The 21,817-nt window shown below is 44.1% G+C and overlaps 1 protein-coding gene across 7 annotated transcripts in view; it reads right to left on the bottom strand.

Moving 5' to 3' along the window:
* Positions 1-19,088, bottom strand: part of PHLDB2 (pleckstrin homology like domain family B member 2) — a 107,711-nt gene extending 88,623 nt beyond the window's left edge. For 6 of the 7 annotated variants that reach the window (XM_057696237.1, XM_057696235.1, XM_057696238.1 and 3 more), the window contains exons 1-2: positions 18,955-19,088; positions 102-1,450 (exon numbers count right to left, since the gene is read on the bottom strand). In XM_057696237.1, coding sequence (XP_057552220.1) covers positions 102-1,436 — 1,335 coding nt within the window. In that variant the 5' untranslated portion in view covers positions 1,437-1,450; positions 18,955-19,088. Of the gene's footprint in view, positions 1-101; positions 1,451-18,612; positions 18,681-18,954 lie in introns of those variants that run through there. The other variant, XM_057696234.1, reaches the window with a different exon arrangement.
* Between the last annotated feature and the right edge of the window lie 2,729 nt (positions 19,089-21,817).

Here is a 21,817-nt window from a genome sequence, read left to right on the forward strand (position 1 = left end):
GGTGCACATGGAAATTCTACACGCCTACATATATCCTTGGAGTTTGTCTCCAAGAAGCTGTTCATTGAAACAGTGAGGTCAAGTCAGATGAAGAAGATTACCAATCGCTCCATCTCCTGCTCCCTGAGTCTCTCCTCCCTCTGCCGCCGGTGATAATCCACTAGGTCATCTCGTCCCGAGATGGAGCTAATGCTGCTTTTCCGTTCCCGAGGGACAGGCTGGGGGGTTCCTGAGGCCTGTCTGAGGCTGTCCAGCTCGGCATCATCAAACTCAACAGACCCACATGAGAAGTTCCTCCTGGCCGCAAACGCTCTGTCCAGCTCTCCGGGAGGAAATGAATGACCTGGGCTGGTCCCCGAGTAGGAAGCCCTATCAAGGTCATCAGAGGTACAGGAGGAGGTGGAGGCCAGAAGCATCTTCCGAGCCACTCGAGGACTGGCAGGGATGCTGAGGGTGGAACTCACATAAGGATTGCCCTCAGAGGCGGAGGTTTTATAGGGTAAAGCTCCTGAGCTCAAAGAAGAAAAATTCAGGTAATTGTCATTGTCTATGATGCTATGAGGTAGATCCTTTTCCCCCAGTTTCGTTCGTCTGGAATTGCCCAGAGAGCTTCTTGGAGGCAAACTGAGAGGTGCCAGCTGGTTCTCTGTGGCCCTGTGCAACCTGGGCAGAGATCGGCTATAGGCGCCCATGTGACTCAGGCTGCTGCTCGAATACTTCCTCGTTCTTAAACTGATGTTTTCAGATGCCAGGTCCTTGTGTCTGGTCAACTTGGGCTGAAGTGTCAGGTTGTCCTGCATGCTTACTTTCCTGGCTTGCTTTGGGCTTGAAGGCATGCTGGCCGCCCCTGACCTGCTGATGGGCGAGGAGCCAGCATCACTCAGGGGACTTCCATTCCACATGGTCAGGAGGGAGCCGGATGCTTTTCGGCCTTCCAGCCCTCCGAGAAAGTAGACATTGTCATGGGATTTATTCCTGGAGCTATATTTGGAATAGGGAGGCTTCTCGGAAAGCCTCAAGGACCTTTCAGTGTCCCGGCCAGTAAAATGATCAAAGTCTGCTCTCCCAAGTGGATATCCACTAAGGGAGGGTGAAGTGCTGCGTAAAGGGGTGGGAGGTTTCATGGAAATATTTTTGTCACTACCATCGCAAGAGAACTGCTTGGTTCCCTGGATTTTGGCCAAGGAGGGGCTACTTCTGACACTGGTTCCCAAAGGAGAAGGGCTTCTTTTAGCAGGCACAGGTTGTGAGAGGGTTAAGTAGGAACCAGAATAGTCTCCATTGGCTTTAAATCTCAGACTGGAAGAATATTTCTTTGGGCTCAGGCTCTCCATCATGTTTTGGGAATCGTTTTCGAGGGAATTTGCCACAAAGCCTGCCTCTAAGCTACCATTCTGTAAATCCAGCTGCTTTTGCATGTGGCTCTGCTCTGCCATAATCTTGTTGGAATCTGTAAAGGAAAAAAAAAAAGAGAGAGAGAGAAAGCTTTACTTAACAAAGAAGACTTGAAACGACCAACCACTTTTCAGCCTACATCAGTACAAACAGGTTTGCAGTCCGAACTGTTGTAATTAACATACACGAACACTTTTTTAGTAACAAACCTAGTAAAGCTGTCCTGTAAAATGAGGATGGATAAGGACCACTGATCTGGGATGCTTCTTGTAAAAAAGAAAAATAACTCAAGAGGACATCAATGATATTTGAGAAGAATAAATCCCTAACCTGCTACAGGTGCAAGATGAGGTTGGTACCTAAAAAAGACAATGTCTGTTTAGTGCTCTGGAGGACCCTGGAGGACCACCTGCTTCCTGAGTACCTAGCAAACACCCAAAGGGATGATGCAATGGGCCTCCTTTAGATGTCTCTGCAAGAATCATTAACCACTTAGAAGTTAAGTCCTAAGGAAACTAAATTCACTTTCTGGCAGAGAAAGAAAATTTTATGTTAGACACTGATCAAATAACATGAGGGTTACAGGATGATTCTTTAAAGGGGGACTATGAGAATTACCTACTCAACAAAAAAAGACTTAATAAAGCTCCTGTATCCATCAGAGAAAGGTAGGTCATAGTAGAGGAAGGAGTGTTCCCCACATTCCTGACATATCAGGGTCAGGATGGAGTATTTAAAAACCTGAAACTGATGTATCTTTCAAGCTCCCAGGCATCCCAGAGGCACCATGATCATCCCTGATCTAACTCTCTCCTCTCATGGAAACACCTTTCTCCTTCTTTTGCACCCATCCGAACCCACCCATTCTTCAAGGCTCAGATTAGGATTCTATTTTCCACGATGAAAAATAAAAGTTTTTAATGGATGTACCCATAAGAATATGTTCTGGACCCTAGTTTGAACAATATTAACTAAAGTTTTAGTCTATGAAAATGTCTTTTAATTACAAATTATCACTGCAAATGTGAAGGCTTCTATTTCAAACTGAAAAAAGTATTTTCTTTAAATTATTATCATCAAAGTGAAAACAATTTAAACATTCTCATTGAACTCAGGTAAGGCTAAGACTGTCCTCCAACTCCTTAGGCATCTCAGACACTAGTTAGTGCATCTCTGCACTATATATAAACAGTATCACTTATGGTTTAGCAATCAATATCATAATGTATAACCAAGACATAAGTTTAAGGAAAAGGGTTATGTTTAGTATTTTTATCGTATCTCCAACCCCTCCTGACTCCCATTATCCCACAGGTGAGACACTCAATGAACACAAGTTTTCAATGTCCATCACAGCTTTCTCCACTCCCTCCCAGCCACAGATGGAGAACCTTCACATTGCCTGCTCAGCCTCAGACATTTCCTGGGAAATGCGGAAAGCCTAAGAAGGAACTGCTTCTTAGCCAGAGTGGGGCCAAGAAACAGTTTGGCTGCTTAAAACCTAGTGGTGGGCTGAGTTCTCACACCCCCTCAAAGCTGTAGCTTCACCCAACAAGCTCTGCCTTGGGTTCCTTATCCTCCAACCCAAAGCCCTGATGGATAAAAGCATGGTTATCCTTTGAAGTGGACCTCAAAAAGTTTTTTTGAGATTATCCTTTAGAATTGCCTCCCAGGGACTTCCCTGGTGGTCCAGTGGTTGAGAATCCACCTGCCAATGCAGGGGACACGGTTCGAGCCCTGGTCTGGGAGGATCCCACATGCCGAGGAGCAACTAAGTCCATGTGCCACAACTACTGAGCCCGTGAGCCACAACTACTGAAGCCTGCGTGACTAAAGCCAGTGCTCCACAACAAGAGAAGCCACCACAAAGAGAAGCCCGAGCACTGCAGCGAAGATTGGCCCCCACTCTTTGCAACTAGAGAAAGCCTGCATGTAGCAATGAAGACCCAACACAGCCAATAAATTAATTAATTAATTTAAAAACATTAATAATAATAAATAGAATTGCCTCCCAGCTGGGATCTGGCCCTGCCATCTGGCTCTTGCCAGGTCTTTCATTCCTCAGGGACAGTGCCATCTCTGCTCCCAAGACAGATGTCCCTCTCAGCAATTGTCTGTTACTACCAGTTCTGACCTCAAAAGCAACACTAGTCTGGCTTGAGACTGAAACCAAGATGATCTCTAGTCTTGGGTCCTTCTATTCCCAACTAACTTTATCACATGTTAGTTTGCCATGTTGAAATTCCAGGAAATCTTGGCCAATCCCCTCAAGTTAAACATTTTTGAATTGAGTCAACAAGGAAGTAGATGGATTCTGAGAACATTACCATGTTATTTATTCAAGGGGAAAAAACACCCTAATTGCCCAACAATAAAGAGAAAATTAAAAGCTATAGTATATCATATGAGTGAATATTAAAGCATTTAAAGTCTTATTTTCAGGTATGTTTATAGCATAAAAAGTACATTAATATAATGTTAAGTAAATGTTAAAACCTATACATACAGTGAGTGCAGTCTTATATATACACCCCCCTATACACATGGATTACACACGGATGTTCAAGCCAAAATCTGGGGAATCGTCACTGACCTCGTCTGTCACTATATCCTCTGTCCCCTACCATCTCTATCACTCCTCTATTCCCTGCTTCCTCATTTTATCCATCAACAAATCCTATCAATATTGTCCTTAAAACATAGTCTCAATCTGATCATTTCTTGCTATTTCCACTGTTACTCCCCCCCACCCAATTACAAGCCAGTATCTTCTCTTCCCTTGTCCACGTGCTTATCCTACAACGAGAACAATGGAATGACTTAAGAAATCACACCAGTGATTTTTAATTCACCTTTCTCAAACTAGTCTGTATTTTCCACAGTTTATACAATGTGTTTGGTTTACCTTAACAATGAAGAAAAAAAGTAGTGTAAAATACTAGCATACAATCTGCAGCAATACTTCATTTTTAAGTTGATTAGACTCTCATTTTTCCTAACCTCTTGTCTGATTTTTGAGCCAGATATTAATTCTTGCCAAAAAGGTTACTTTAAAGAACTTCTTGATCAGATGAAATATGAAAATATTTGAAGACTTCAACATTTTTTTCCAAATCTTCCAAATGACCCAGGCAAAAATGATAATTATGCAAATGTATCCATTCCATTCTTTATGCATCTGAAACACTCCAAAATCAAACATAACACCTTCCCTAACATCAAGAAAGTGAACAGAGTGATTACCAAAAAAGTCTCCAGGTGTTTGATGAATACAGCTTAGAGAATAATATTAGTATGCTCATTTTTAATGTAGTTATTAATTATTTCATTATTTGAAGTGATTCTGCTTATGGCATAGGAAAAACTTAAAATTCTAATAGGTAGTTTTAGGACCTCATTCATTAACATAGGTACTAAGTGGCTACCACACGTCAGACATTGGCTTAACAGGCACTAGTGCTGCTCCCCTGTCCTCCCCCCTTATCCCTGTCCTCTCCGTTCAGGAACAAAGCATTGCTGTTCCTCCTCATCCTCATGATATTAGGTATGGCTATGTCCCTTGCTTTGATCAATGAAATATGAGAGAAAGTGACATGTCAGTTCCACCCCCTGCTAAGATGACTCGCTCGCATCCAAGTCTGTAGAGGCTTTCTTAGCCTACCTCCCTCGGTGAGGACAACAGGGAACAAGACTGTCTTAAGCCACTGAGATGTGGGAGTAAGTGCCTACTATAAACCAGGCTTTGACCTAGGCCCTGGAAAGTATGTGGTCAAAGATACCATGTCCTGCCTTTACACAGCTTACAGTCCGAAGAGGAAAACACACATATGAATAAATGCTATACGGTGCAGGGCATGTCTTAATAGAGGATTGACTGATAGGTGGGTAAAAGAGCATGGGAAGGGGGCTAGCCCAGTGAGAGTAGTAGTTTGGGAAAGTTATGATAGAAAGAAATGACCATGAAGTTAAGTCCCACTGAAGGAAAGGGATCCAATGGGTATTATCCAATGGTAGCCTAAAGCCATCGCCATACTTAAAATTTTGTGGTTTTAGAAACATAAACAAAATCTCAAGCCCAGACTTGAATCCAGACTACTAGTGCATCCAGCAAACATCCTGTCTCTGACAGAATTAATAACCAAAGTTGTGTAGGAAAAAAGCAACAGTTATTTTCTATATTTAATATCTATGTATTTCTCATAGTTATCTAAATCCTTTCCCATCTCCATCATCATGTAAAATATGCTCTCTGGGGTCCAAGTCTATGCCTATCCTAAGTGTGGTTTAAATTGGGCAGCAATCCTCCAACCATTTAGGATATTTTAGACAAGGATACAAAGGGAAATCCATAAGTGAGATGTCAGAATAACAAGAAAAGAATTAAAGCCAGTTAGTGGGGAAGACTGGTCATAAGGTAATGCATACAAAACAGGAAACAGAACTAAGATATCACAGAGACAGCAATGCAGAAAGCAAGGCAGAGCAGATGCTGTTAAATGGAAGTCAGAAGCTAAGCACTAAGCCCAAACTCTGCATTTTCAATATTTACTCTAATGGTACAGAATTGAGGCTTTAACACCTCATGTCAAAAATGGATACATTTGGCTTTTGACTCAGCAGTATAGGACATGAATGCCATTTTAGATGATAAAGTGTATTAATATATTTCAACCTGTTTGCAGTTGCAAATGCTACTTAATCACCCAAATGAAATATTACCTAACCCTGTTCCCTCTTCATTTGGGCCAACAAAACTACAGAGTATCAAGCTACTATAGGGTATTCCTACTACCCTACAGGGTGGCAACACTTGGTCCCCCTTTCCTCCTCACGTACACTTTTTTTTAATCAAAAAATATAATTATTAGGAACTCCCTGGTGGTCCAGTGGTTAGGACTCTGAGCTTCCACTACAGGGGGCACAGGTTCGATCTCTGGTTGGGGAATTAAGATCCTCTATGCTGCGTGGCATAGCCAAAAAAAAAAAAAAAAAAAAACCCAAAATTTAATTATTGACACAGTTTAGTTAGCCAAACAAAATACAGTACCAAAATATTTCACAGTAGTACCAGCTGAAAGAAGATCAGCTTCAGATCAGCTTCAGTGTCTAGGGAAGAGACAAGCAGGACATTTGCAAATAATAAACCACATCCAAGAAACAGTCATGCAACATTTCTACGCCACACATATTGCAGAAGAAAGTTACAGATGATTTGGATGGAAGAACATTCCAGAGACTATTTTAAGATATTTATGTTTGATACCCCAGTTTTTCTGTTCAACCTTATTGGGTCTGTTAAGAATGTGTAAAATGGTGTACATTTAAAGATGTATCATCAAGTATAAACACGTAATTCACTCACTTTCCTGAAGCTGAATTTACCGGGCATAGCTCAGTACCTATGTATGTATACTTGTGTCAATTTGAGATCTCTCAATCCCATAAATCAATTCAACTCAAAAGGTGGAGAATCACACAGGTGGCCCTTCTGACCCTAGGAGTGACAATAATGGTACCTCTTAGTCATGATACCTCCCTTCTTCCCTACTTCCAGGTGTTCTTTTCATTGTGGGTGAGATCACACGAGTGGGGGCCTGGAGATGGGAAAAGCATAGGCAAGTGTAGAACAGGAAGCAGGAATGCGTTCTGAATGAGGATGAGAGCGAAGACAAGGAGGGTGGAGACAGGAGGGCAGAGGATACAATGGGAGAGCCTGGGTTTAATTCACCAGCAGTGAGGGAGACAGCAACACGTGACGGAGCCCTGCAGACAACGCATCCGAGACTGCAGCTGAAGGCAGGAGAGGAAAGCAGAGGAAGAACCAGGGCGGTGGGAGGTAAAAGGGAGCACTGCAGGAGGTGTTGTCATAGTGACACATGAGAGGGAGGGTGGCAGGTAGAGAGTTCTGTGTTAACATGTGTAAGAGAGGAGGTGAGGAAGACTCCGAGGTTGCCAGCCTTGCCTCTTCATCTCCGCTGGTGTGTTTCTTTTTGGTTTCCTGTACGTTTTATGTAAACAAAAAATAAGTCTCAGAGAAATTATAAAATCACTGCATTATGTTATTGTGGAAGCAAAACAGTCCCAAGGGTACTAATGGCTCCATGTACTTTACCCATATGCACAGAAACAGAACCGGGCATGGAGGAGGGAAGAAGGCATCTGGTGCCCATCTGAGAGAAAAGACAACATCGGGAGGTCTAAACAGGAAAGGAGTTAATGTGTGTTGAAACATTTGGACTTACTTTCCAATCTATAAATGTAATCCCTCCAGAGCTCTTGTTATTTTATCACCTGCAATGTACATCATCTCATTGTGGATTAGAAAATGCCAGGAGTCATTTAGGGATCTCTGGAAGATACCATAGGAAGTCACAGTATCTTTTCCCTTGAGAAGAAGATTACTGGAAAAACTAATCTCTAGGATCATGTTTGAAAGTTTCTTGGTAGGTTCTTTCCTCTTTGGCACAGTGCTGGTATGTGTTTTAAAATATAACTCTCCAGCTCCATTTGTACCAAATAACAGCACAGTGAAGCTAATCCCATCCAAACTGTAAGTCACCAATGGGACTTCAGAGCACTGTGACGGCCAGAGCTGTAGGGATCTTGGTTTCAAGATAATGAACACACACCCAGGGAGCAAAGTTTTTAAAAACGAGCAAATTAAAATGAAGCATTTATTGTGTTGTGTTGTGTGTGTTGTGTTAGAAGGAGACTTAAGCTCTGGCCTGTATATATAAGTGCAGTTTTCCAGGAAGTTTACACCAAGAGTTTGGAGGATTCTTAAATCATACAACACTTTACCTGCCATTTCACATTGCCGTGCACAGACACTTCTCAGGATCATCCAATACAGCAGGAATTAATCAAAGGGGGACTGCCAGAGCAAGTAACAGAAAAGTGGAAATCTTTTCAGATTGCTGGGGAAAGGGGATGCATGTAGATTACAGATGCAAATTCAGAAAAAGAATCTTAAAAAAAAATCAGGAGGGTTTAGGTTAAAATTTCCACTTTATGAAAAAGTTTGAGTCTCTATCGTTCTTACGAGGGGCCTTAGAACGGAGGTGCTGGCTCTGGGAGCGTGTTTTGTCACAGACAGTGGTTGATGTCTGGTGTTTCAAGCTCTCCCAGTGCACTGGTGGTCCACAGGCTGGCCTCTTTCAGCCACGGATGTTTACGGTAAGGCAATGTTTTAAAGCACGTACTGATGACTTGTAATTGAATTCAGACACCAGCTTCGAGCAGTCTGTCAGAAGCAGTGCCACTGGGGGTGGGGGGCGGGGGAATTCTGCGGTGACCAATGGTGCCTGAGGGGAGAATCTTTTAGAGGACTGAAAAGGAAAAACTGAGAAATCTATTTCAGCCCCAAACTCCAAGCTTAAGAATGGAGAACAATGGACACAAAAACCTCCCTCTTTTCCCACTAATCCCAAAATGAAAACATGATGAAGGGGGAGGGGGGCCCATTAGAAGCTTCAGGAGCAACGACTTCTTCTCTAGCAATATTCTTATTTCAGAAATCCAAAAGCAGCCTGTTTTCCCCACCCTCCATTATCCAAACACTATCCTGAGTTAAACCCTCAGACCTCTCAACTCTACCTTTGCAAACATACCCTCCTTTTTCACAAATATTTCCTTTCATCACTAAATCCTCAGCCTCCCGCATTTCTGCACACAAGCCACACCTCTCCACACAGCCCCACACCAGTGGCAGACACCTCCCCCCAGCATATATTCCCAGATCCTCTCTTCTTCAAACATCCCCTCCCATGCACAGGTTTCACAAGCATCCCTAGACCTGGACCTTCCGACTGTCTCAACGTCCACCCCCCACAAAGCTTCATCTCCCGTTCATGCAACCCGGCTTCCTAAACTCTGTTCCTTGAAACTCTTCCTCCACACTCAAGATTTTACATCTCAGTGCAGGGAAGAAGAAAAAAAAAAAACACCCAAACTTCTGTTAGTGGACATTGTGCCCTTATTGGTTTTTTGCAAATAAACAGAGCAGCAAATGGAATGCCATTCCTCATTCCTTGAGCCATGCTCTTTGTCATTTAAAGATCTGCCTCTTTGAACAAAATAATTATTATCCACTAGATACATGTAGATATGTTGATAATCTCCAAGGAGGGCATTTTTATCTCTCAAAAAGATCCAAGAATAAGGAGGATGTTTTGTTCTTGCAGACTGAGCCTGTTACAACAGTAAATCTTACTGTGTACAGATACACACATATTCAGACACAGAGACAGGCACACAATGCCCATGTGCCCATAGCAGTCTAAAAGCACAAAGCCTTTGTGACTGCCAGAGGAGGCTCATCAGAGCCCAGGCAAGTTGAGGCATCCTCAGAATTCGCCAGGTGTCGGGGTGGCGCATGGCAGGCTGGGGAGAAAGGGAGGACCACTGGAACGCTGACAGGACCTCAGGACACTGATTATACGTTTCTTTCTTGGTTTTCTTGTTTTCCCTTTTGAATTTTCACTTTACTATGTTCTGAAAACACCTAAAAGAAGAGGTAAGGGAGACCACTAAGGAAAGAACAAAAGTATCAGATGATGCCACAGGGAGGAAGGGAGCACGGAAGGGAGTGAGGAGTGATGGGGGGTTGGTGGGAGGTAATGAGAGATAGAAAAAGTGATGACAGAAAGTAAAAAAGAAAAGTTTCAGCTTCTTCCTATCACAATAAAGCAGTCTAACCCCATGCTACCATTCCCTCCTGTCTAAGCTCTGTCAAAAAAAAAGAACTCCGGATGGTACCCAATGGTTCCTAAAGGTAATCCCAGTCAATAGCAATAACCATATTTAAAGGAGGATCTTTATCTCTTGTGACAGAGGCTCCTCTTAAACAAGTCTAGGTTGTTTTATACTAGGAATTCTTGAGAATCTTAGAGGACTCTTAGTAAAGAGTGTAAAACATCAATCATAGGGGTTTTAAACAATTCTGTGCTAGTCCCTTGAATAAGACTCAACTGTATGAACTTAAAAATGAACTTTAGACTGCCCAAGGAATTCGGCTGCACGTTTCCTGTGGTAACTCTCATCGGCCAGTGAGGAAGGCGGGGAAGAAAGCAGGAACGACCTCAAAAAACATTTGGGTCATTCAAATCCCTTTCCACCTGCAAAACTCCTGACTTTTACCTAAATATTCAAGAGGTGACTTTTACCAATTGGACTCACATTTGTGTTTATATTATTATTAAAACAGCATTAGCAATATTTGAAGAAGACACAATAGTAATGTAATAAGTATATATATATATCTCATAAATTAAGTTCAACACAATGATGTGGTAGGAAAGTTCTCACATTAAAAGCATGCTGTCTCCAATTACAGAAAATACAAGGGACAGAGGAATATATTAAACAACACCATGGAGGTGGTATCACTTAAATCTAAAACACGGGGAAGTCTACAGAAAAATAACCAATGTCTTCAACCAGCAAATGGCAAGGGGAAAAAAATGAGACAGGAACTGTTCTAGATTTAAAAAGACCCAGGAAACATACCAATTAACAATTAAGTGCAATATGTAGAACTTGTTGGGATCCTGTTTTGAACAATCCAGCTATTAAAGAAAAAGTTTATGTGCCAATCAGAGAATCTGAACAGACTGCAAAAAAGATATTTTAATTATTGCCATTTTTTTAGGTGTGACAACGATGTTGTATTTTTTAAATATCCTAGGGTCTTAGATTTATATTTTAAATTTTTTATGAATAAAATACTACAGTATTTGGAATTCACTCTATAACAACCTATGTTTGGGGGGAAGTAAGGTCTACAGATGAAACAGGGTTAAGCAGATGTAGACAACTGTTGAAACTAAATGATGGGTACATGGGATTTCACTGCATTATTCTTTTAATTTTTATGCATGTTTAAAATTTTCCATAACAAAATATTTTAAAAGTAAAAATGTATGCATTCTCAAAATCAGAATGAATAAAAATAGATGAATATATACTGACTTAAAAATTATGGTGGCTCACTTCACAAAAAAGGATGTGTTCATAACAGTGGCTCCCAGCTGATTTTTTTAAAAGTACGAAATACTAACCCTCTATCATATTGAATTAAGCTTCTAAAAGCTGATTTTTTTTTAAGTACCTTAGAGAAATTTGAAAGGAATGCATTGTCTAGATTACAAGTATCAGGCCATTATACGTAGGATACTTGCAAGATAATGGTAGGTCACAGTATCTAAATTTCACTACTATGACTATCCAAATAAAACCCACCTCCTCAGAAAGTTAAAATGTAAACACAAAAACCGCCAAACCTGCCATATTCCGAAGAATTTCAGCCTCAAAAAATACATTAAAACACACACACACACACACACACCCCCATATTTATGCTAAGACAGAGACCAGCATACTTCATAGATTCTTAAATTATGTGATGGCTTCTCTGAAAGTGGGAGAGCTCTTTAGGTAGGAAATTACAGACCCATATATTTTCAGGGTTCTTTATAGAATCCTAAAATAGCTTCGGTTGAAGATAAAGGTTTCTAAAACTTTCCCAAATAAAGCATATACTTCCAGATGTTTCTTATTCCTGATTATTGGTATAATTCATTCCCCAGTTTAGGTGATTCCGACTGTAGCCTTTGAAGAATCCTCCTGTATTATGTGATCACCGTAGTGAGACAAAGCCAAGAAGCAGAGAGTCAGGGAATAACTAAGTTGGAGGCCTTGAATGTTTGCGTGCACCTGTACTTCAGATTTACTTCCTGAAGCAGAGGGGTGCTCCAGGAAAAAGCGTCCTTTAAAGCCAATTTTTTGCAAGAAAAATATTGATTCTGGGATCACATGGAGATAAAGATGCTCTCTCTTGACCCTGAAACCACCCCTATGGGCTGGAATTGGAAGCTGAGAGTCTGTGGGAGCAAACTCTAATCTTGACACCATCCTGTGCCCATTCCACACTACTCATCAAAATACCCTCTCTCCAGAGTCAGCTTCTATTTTTCCCAAAGTAACATTCACCACACCCAAACATACTATGCTCCCCAGTCCCTTATCCAATATTTATGAACTGGGAATAGTCAGGGGACAAGTAAGCTCAGGAGAGACAGAACTAACACAAGTTGACCACATCACCTACGGTCATAACGTTTTTCCCTTTAACTCAAAAACTGAGTGGATGGGTTTTAAAATACTATAAAGTAAACAAAACAAAACAATAACGATACCATCTCTTCATTACTTAACTGTCAATTATGCAAAGTGGGTGTTATAGACACTTAATTCTTCCCTTTGCTTCTACCTACCTTTTAATCATTTATTTTGCTTGGAAGGAAAAGGAAAAAGGACTTGAACCAGCAGCGGTCAATAAACAACTGACTACACTAAATTTAATCGATGTTGTTTTTTATATGTGGCCAAAAGACCTAATAAAGGAAACGGTTACATGAGGATGTTATTTTTATTGTAATGGCCAATCTAGTGCAAAGAATACGGGACAGGCTGCCAGGAACATGAGTCAGGAGACCCGTCCCTAGTCCTGGTTCTGCCAAAGCAGCCAACAGAAGAAAAACCCGGAGCAAGTCACTTGGCCTGTCTTCACCTTGTTTTAGCAGAGGTTTCCCTAGATTTAAAATGGTGAGGGTGAACTAGATGTTCTTTCTGCTCCAACTATCTAGGTTCCCATAGACACAGGTTAAATAACGCAGGGGAGCCAGTTACACAACGCAGGAAATGGAAATGACCACAGAGCAGAAACATGTTTTAGTGATAAGTGGCAGCTCCCTCATTGGGAAAAGATTGCACGGGCGCTGTTGCCCATGACATTCCAAGGGCATGGTAAATTATTTCAGCATACCATAGTGGGAAACAGGCCTGGTCAGGGTTACGTTACTGTAATATGAGTATTTGATTCGGCACGATGTATAAGAAATATTTTGTCTGCATTCCCATGGCTCGCAATTTCCTTACTAACCCTGTTTTCAAAACCCTACTTCTGCAATGACGTCAGCAGTGTGGCAGCCAGACCTCACTTCCCAGTCCCCTCTGAATATCTCTTGGCCAGGATATTGCTCAGGCTGCGTCTGAACTGGGCAAAAGACTGCAGAAGCTGGCTTTCCTTTGCTTTTACCTGCCCTTGTTTTAGCAATCCAGTGCCCAAGAAACAAACCTGGGAGAAATCTTGTAACTTTTAGCTTTTTTGCCATCCCATATGCTAATTCCACAAGCATATTGCCATCTGGAGAGATCACAGGCTGTGTGCAAACAAAATAGTCTAAGATGATCAACACCGGTTTCCATTGAACTCTAGATTTAGCAGCGAATCTTAGAAAAAGTTGACCCTGCTTGAGGTAACAATATGAAATATTGGCATGAACAAACTTTTTCTTCCCCTTAATTTGCAAAGTAAGGAAAAGCAGTTCATCTAATAAATCAACCCACTCACAGTAAGCAAAACAAATATCTCTTGTAAAAAACCTCTCCAAAAGTCTCCATGTAACTTAGCCTGTTACTCTACATCTCGTTTATCTGTTTCTTTGTATGGCAAGCTTTTCCAGCCCCGAGCCTTCCCAGTGAATCTCCATAAAACGATTTTCATACTTGGGTTTCTCCTGTTGACCATTAGCTCCTGTAGATAACGTCGTTGCTTTTAAAGCAGATACAGCACAAACCTTCTTTTCAACACCTAAAAACATTCCTACATATCATGAAAATAACTATGCGAATTAACCCCTAGAAGATGTGAATTGCTGGGTGGCAGAAACTAGTTCTGCCTTACTAAATATTTATTTTGAAGGGATTTGAAAACCTGAGCTACCCTTTTTGGTTTTATTCCGTTTCAAAAGACAAGAGTCACATGAATCAAATGCCAGCAAATATTTCCAGCCAACAATTATAAAAAAACCCAACAAACTCACCTTCTCTCCCATCACCTGAAAAACAAGTAACAAGAATGACTAGATGAAAGGTGATCATGAAAAGGCTGCTATACCCCTTTATCGCAGCACCTGAAGAGAGCAGCCCTCTTAAAAAAGTCATCACTTCTGAATCATTTCTAAATATACGACTGTGTACTTGGCTTTGAGGTGCGCCCACTGGCTAGCTGTCAAAATGATAAGAACCTACCACAGTGAGGTTCAGAGCTCTTCCAAGAAAGGCACGCTAACAAATGCTCCTATATTGCCAGAACCTCCCAGATTTGAGGATTATAACTACCATGGCAGACCACTTAGCACACAGAACTAAAATCCATAATCACAGGCCTAAGGGGTAATCGTAGCGATGTAAATGTGAGAGCAGCCATGTGTGCACGACACTTCTCATCACCAAAAGCTCACGGAGATAACTCCTTTCTATAAGCAGAGCCGTTTACAAATACATGCTTTTTAAACTCTCCCAAGAAATGAACAAAAACTTTATATTACTATTATTTTCTTCCCCATTAAGTAAACAGGTGGAAAGGTACAGACTGGCAGGGGGAGGTGAGGGGCGCGGTGGAGGGTGGTGTACAAGAAAGTGCAATGAAACAGGAGTTAGGAGGTCTGGTGTGCAGGTTCTCCCTAGCCAAGTGAGTGGATTCAGCGAAGGGGATTTCTGAGAGTCCTTTTACCTCCGTTATTATTTTGCCCCTATTCCCCCAAAGAAGTGCCAAGCTTGAACTGTCTTCAGATTCCTAACCCAAGTTCTATGCAAATATTACATTTATCTTAGATATCCACTCACCAGCTTACGAATAACCCCAACAACTGCCCCCACACATGCTCATTTCCTTACACGCCAGGTACCTTTTTTAACTCTATATTCAGGAGGCCTCTCTCATCCTCCCTTCTGTCCAAGACAGCCCTATCCATTCATGCCCTCTACTCTTAACCCATGAGGCAGGGAGGGACAAAAAATCTCAAATGTTCTGTTTTGTACCTGGATTCAAAAACAGCATCTGCTGTGAACGTGGGACCATCTGTTGCCCACTTTGCCATGGGAAGGACGTGCAGGCATCAGGCGTGGAGTGTCCCAGGTCGCACAACAGAATTACATCTTTCTTGGGGCGGACACACCAAGGCATATGTTGCAGTCACCATAGCGAATGCTCCCCTTCCCCCATCAAAGAGTTTATTTATTTCCTCATAGAGAACATTACCTCTAAATTCTCACAAAGAGTCAGGTCCATTTTTTAAAAACTTACACATGTACCTGCATATCAGTTTCTAAATTCTCTAAGCCTGGGTCGTATCTAAAACTAACATCTGTCACTAACACACCTGAGACTCTTCCAGTCACTATCTCTGGGCATCTCAGTTTTTGTGTCTATAAAACAAAAAGGTTGAACTCAGTGACCTCTGAGGCTCCCCTGCACTGTAACACTCCAAAATTCTGTAATTTTAAGCCAACTCAAAGTCACTGAACACAACAAGTTCCTTCACATCTATGATATATTAAGACTCTTAATGCCAAGGGCAAAAGAATCTGCTGGTGACAAAAAGGTCTCTTTGTGTCGAGCAAGAATACAGTCACAGTCGGTTTCCTGAAGATCCAAATTAGATTCAGATTCCTAATCTTGTTAACATGTGCCCTCAAGGTAATACCCTAGTGAAGAGTTTGGGGCTGGATAATTCATTGTCCTGTGCATTGTAGGATATCACACATCTGAGGCATCTACCCAGTAGAGGCCAGCCCGAGGTGGCAACTGGGATTGTCCCCTGCCCCTAGTTGGGACAACCAAAAATGCCTCCAGACATTGGTCAGTAACCCTTGGGGAGGAAATTCCCCTCCCACCCACCTCCATTTAGAAGGAGGTGTAGGGCTTCCTAGGTGACTCAGTGGTTGAGAATCCGCCTGCCAATGCAGAGGACACGGGTTCAAGCCCTGCTCCAGGAAGATCCCACATGCCGTGGAGCAGCTACGCCCCGTGTCCAAAAAAAAAAAAGGAGGTGTATACCAGGGCTTCATAATAAAGCACATCACTTAAAAGTTGTTTTTGTTTCAAATAGATGACATTTACACAGTTAATAAGTAAAGTACATCAAGACCTAACAGAAAGTCAGATTTGTAAAGTACATGTATTCCACTTGGACAGTGTACAAAACTACTGTCTTTCCAAGTTATTCATAGAACCAACTGCCTTCCTGCTAAGGGTTGAGAATTAGCATACAAAACCATAACCTCAACTGCTCTTTAGAAGTATTTAAAAGCAATCACGCTTTTCACGGTAACTCCCCTAGTGCACTCCAGAATCAACCTTTGCACACAGTACAGACCTCAAAATAGGGCTTTGAAGAAAAGAGCAAAATCCAGTGGTGGGTTTAATCACTTCAGCTTTTTCTTCCCCCTCTTGTGCAAAAGCCAATAAATAAGTTTCGGAAAAGCTTGCTAAAGGGTTCCAGCTTTGGTCCGGGCTTCTTTACCATGGGGGTAGCAAGCTCTTAGCCAAATTTCCCACGTATCTTTCCTCCCTCACTTCAAATGGGGATCCAAGAGACACCCTCTAAAGTAACTCCTTAGCCCAAAAGAACAGCAGCTGCGAACTGCATGAAACAGATTGAAGCCAGCAAATTGACTGTAATGATGACTACTCCTAACCAAACATCTCATTTTTCCATTTGTGAAAAGGGCTGGGATTTGCAAACCTCAGGAGGTGAAGGCTACACTAGCCAACTAAGAGCAAAAACTCTACTCCCCCTCACTCTGAAAGGAAACCCCCCCCCCCCCCCCGCCCCGTTACAAACGTTTTGGGGACTTTACAGACTTTCTCAAGTACAGATGTTTAAATTTCCATGTTAAATATGTAAGACAAAAACGATTTAAAAAAAAAAACCTTTTAAATAACTTAAGTCCAAGATATGAGAGAGAATCATTAATAGACACAACTGTTACTTTTCAAGGACCCTTAGCTCTTTATTGAAACAAATATTTACACAATTGAGAGCAATGGTACCAGGGATGCAGCCATTCTGTTATAATACTGGACAACTCTAAAGGTTTATTTATCCCAAATCCAACTGCTCTGTTGCTACCCTACCAGGAACCAAGAATTCAAGTGCTCCCGGGGCAAAAGTTTAACCAACGCTCTGAAACTGTGAACTTCATTTAGACCTCTCCCAGCTGAATTCAGATGTTAGAATCTCAGAGACATATCTCAAATGCCTAAATTAAGCCAAACTAGGAAGCTTAAAGTTACACGTCCAATCCTTGAAAACAAATATCTGTAATTAATACATTTATACAATGAAGGGAAATGTGGCTGACATATTTACACTAAAAGCACGCCACATTTTTATGCCTCTTCTCCTAGTTCCACTCCCAGCTGCCTCTGGCTTTAACTCGCTGTGCACTCTAGAATCCTTGAGAGCTACTTTAGAGCTGCAGAGGGAAGACTTCTAGGGATGAGGGAAGACTTCTAGGGATGAGGGCAGGGCCAGGGGAGAGGCTTTCCAGCCTTGGGCAAGTCTACCAACATAAAAGGCTGCGGGCGCAGTTCCTGCTTTTACTTGAGAAAGGTAGATGGGTAGCAGGTTCGACTTCCGAAGCTCTTTCAAACAGGAAACCCCAACTCTGGAAGGGACAGCCTGTCAGTCTTTTAATTTCCTGGCGGTGGCGGGAGTTATCCAGGTCCTCAGTGCTTTAATAAGTGATGACTGCTAGAGCTAAGTTATTCAATGCACCAGCAAACACTTCAGCTGCGCCTCGGCCATGCCGGGCGCGGGTGAAACAGGGGTTACAAAACATCCCCTACTTCCAGCCACTATCTCTAGGGGTGCGGAGACCACCATGCCAGAAATTTTGGGGGGATCCAAGGCCAAATGGGAATTAGAGTCTCTGTACAGTTCAAACTGGCGAGCTCCACTCTTGGAGTGGACCAGAAGGGCAGCTAGCTGGATATTTGCGGGAGGGGGTCTTCTCTGAATTCCGCGCCCACACGATGCAGCAGCGGACCTTCTCTTTCCCTCCGCCCACGTCGACAAAGCAGCTCTGTCCCCAAGATCCCGATTCCTCTCTTCTTGGGTATTCCAGACTTCTCGGCAAAAGCTGCCTCCGGTCCCCCCCCAGTCCCGCCTGTTCCCTACAATGGTTCTGGGAGCTGCCCTTCCACCCCGCCCCTCCCTCCCGAGGATCCTCTCAACCGAGGTCCACCCATTGTGGGGGTTCGGGGCCCCCAAAGCGGCGCAGCCGGGGCTCTGCTAACCCCAGCCCGGGCTTTTGTCCCTGCAGCCTGCAAGAGAAGCAAGAAACTCCGCGTCCCGGGCACCCACTCACCATCTCCTCTTCCCTCCGAGCCGCCGCTCTCCACGGGCGCCACCGGCCCTCGCCGGGCCCTTGCTCCCACCTCCCTCCCTCCCTCCCTCCCTCCGGCCCCGGCCCCCCGGCCCCGCCGCAGCTCCAGCCGCAGCCGTCCGGCCACTCCGGACTCGCGGTGCGCAGTCAGCGCGCCCCTCCCGGCCCCGGCGGCCGCTGCCTCCTCTCCGCCCCCAACCCTCGGCCGCGCAAACGCGCGGCGACCAACTCGGCGGCGGGGGAGGCAGCGCCCCGGGGGAGCGGCCCGGACGCGCGGGGCCGCCGCGGCCCCCTCCACCCAGCCGGCCGCCGCCGCCTCCTCACCTGGCGCGTCGGCGCGGCCGGGTCCCCGCGGCGAGGGAGGGGCGGCGCGCGGCCGGCAGCCGGCCGCCGGGTGCGGTCCCCCTCGGGCCGCGGTGGTGGTGGGCTCCGCGCAGCCCGGGCCCGTGCCCCGGCCCCCGTCGTAACCACCGCGGCGGGCGCCGAGGGAGTCGCAGCAGTGGAGTCGGTGAAGGTGCCGGGCGGTTTGCAGTTGGGGCTTTTACTGCTGCAGGAGGGGTCTGGCCGGCCGCCCCATCCCAGGGCGCCAGCTTCTCGCGGCCGCGCTTACAGCCGCGCGGTAGAGACTTTGTGGCAGGCTTTCCTGATGAGCTGGGAGAAGGGCGGGAGGGTACACGTCCTCGAGCGACGATTTCCTCACCCGACGGTGAGCTTTCTACTGGGAAACTCCAGCTGACCGCGCCTCCTCCCGAGAGCTCGCCCGCGGGCAGGTACCTGATGCGTCAGAAAAGCAGTTTTGCAAAACTGTTGGCGAACGGCCTCAGCTGAGGATTCTATACTAACTTGTGACTGCTTTCCTTTCAGTTATTTTACTTGGGAGTTTATTTTCCAACGTGTTTTTCTCGGTGGCTGCAACCAGTGAAAACAATGCTGATGTGAACGGCGGGTGCTTCCGCGGAAAGAGACCAGCTGGACCCAGGGCCGCTCAGTCCATCTCCGCACGCGGGAGGGTGAACCTCTGCCAAGTTCTGGGTGATTCTCTGGGCTTACAAAGAGGAAGGTCGTTGACCCTGGAGGAACTCGCAGCAGCAAGAAAGAGCACAATAAAGTGCAAACTAATTTATGATCAGTATGGTTTTGGTTGGGCAAGTTGTTTCAGCTCCTAGCAACAGTGTCATCTACAGTATGGTAACAGTGATAACTGATGTTACTGCATGGTTAATAAGCTTCTGGATAATGTATACAAAGTCCCTGACACCATGAGTGGCACTCGGCACTCAACAAATAGCTTATTTATAATGAGCTCATTTGTGCAAGTAAAAATCTGACTTCTCATTTAGAGGAGAGGCTCACCTATGAACTGCTTGGTGTTTTATAGGAATTATTTTTCCCTGTCCTGGCTCTTTTCCCCACAGAAATATACAGGAATCAATCCAACACTAAAATGCTCCAGCAGTTTCCTTCTATTGGATCATCCCGTCACCATAAAATCATGTTATTTCTCCCATGTTAGAAACCAAAAACTCTCTTGAATTCACTTCCCCCTCTAGCCACTTGCCCTTTTCTGCTCAGCCACAGAAAAACTCCTTTAAGAGTTGTTAAGGAAAGCTGTCTCCAAGTTTTCTCTTCTCCTTTCTTCCAATCGGCCTTTTGCTTTTACTGTATCCTCTAGCACTCCTCCTGTCAAGATCAAACTCTTAAATTGGGCATTTTCTCAGGGCTCATTGCACTGGAACTATCAGCAGAAATTAATGGTGGAACACTTTTTCCTCCTGGAAACAATTTTATTTGGATTTCCACAGCTTTCTCATGTTGTTTGTTTGTTTGTTTTGGTTTTTGTTGTTTTTCCCCCCTACTCCATTGCTTGCTCCTTCTCAGTCTTCTTTGGAAAGAAGATTGCTTGCTGGGCCCTTCTCTTCCTCCAGTGTCTAAGCAGTAGAGTCTCCAGAGTTCAGACTTTGGAGCTCTTGTCTATCAACACTCACCCTTGGTGATCTCACGGCACTAAAGATCACCTATGTGGTAATAACTCCTAAATTTTACCTCCAGCCTGACCATCTCTTTTGAACTCCAGGCTATTGCCCACTTAGATACCTATCAGGCTTCTCCCAAATAACATTTCTGACACTGATATCCTGCACTTCCTCCCTCTGTCTCCCAACCACGCTGTCCCAGCTGAAGTTTTCCTACTATTGTTAGGGGAAACACTGAAACAGCCCGCCCTGGTCAGGCAAAAACAGTGACAACTTGCGTGAGTTATTTTACGACAGGAGATCCTGGTAAGGAACACGGCACTAACAAGCTACCACCGACCAGGAGAATACGGGAAAGGTCCAAAGGAGAGAAGGGACACCAGTCCACATGTCCTACCAACCTCCCAGAATCCTCCTCACTGGACTGCATCTTGGCTGAACGGTTGTGTGCACCACCAGAAAGGACTCTGAGTCAGAATGATTGGCCAGAGACAACCTGGAAACTAATCCTAACACCATAAAACCCAAGACTGCAAGCCACGTGGCAGAGCAGTTCTCCTGGGTTCCCTTACCCTGCTGCTCTCCACCCAGTGCCCCTTCCCAGTAAAGTCTCTCACTGTGTCAGCATGTGTGTCTCCTCGGACAATTCATTTCCGAGTGTTGGATAAGAGTCCACTCTCAGGCCCCGGAAGAGGGCCCCCTTCCTGCAGCACTATCAGGCCGAAAACCTTGGTGTCGTCCTTGACTTTTCTGTTTCCCTCACATTTCAAATCCAATCCATCCGAAAAAAATTTTTTTTCAGCTCTACTTTTAAAATAAATCCAAAATTTAACTACTTACCACCTCCACTGTTATTAACACCCTAATTTACCATCACTTCTTGACTTTATCCTTGCCCTGTTTCTACTTCTGTCCCCATGAAAGCAGTTCTCAATGCACAGCCAGAGCGATCCTTTTTAAACTCTGAGACAATGCATATCCCTCCCCTGCTTAAACCCTGCAGTGGTTTAACCCCCATCTCAACCAGGGCTAAAGCCAAAGGCCCAGGAGGACAATACATGCCATTCTTTGATTTCAGCTCCTACTTCTCTCACTTCACTCATCTAGCTCCTGCCAGAATGGCCTCCTCAGCATCCCTAGATGAGATTTCAAGATGGTGTGCTTCCGTCTCAGGGCCTTTGTGCTAGCTGCCTCCTCTGGCTGGAATTCTTCCC

Source organism: Hippopotamus amphibius, chromosome 10 (genome assembly GCF_030028045.1).
Source record: "Hippopotamus amphibius kiboko isolate mHipAmp2 chromosome 10, mHipAmp2.hap2, whole genome shotgun sequence".
Lineage (NCBI taxonomy): Eukaryota > Metazoa > Chordata > Mammalia > Artiodactyla > Hippopotamidae > Hippopotamus > Hippopotamus amphibius.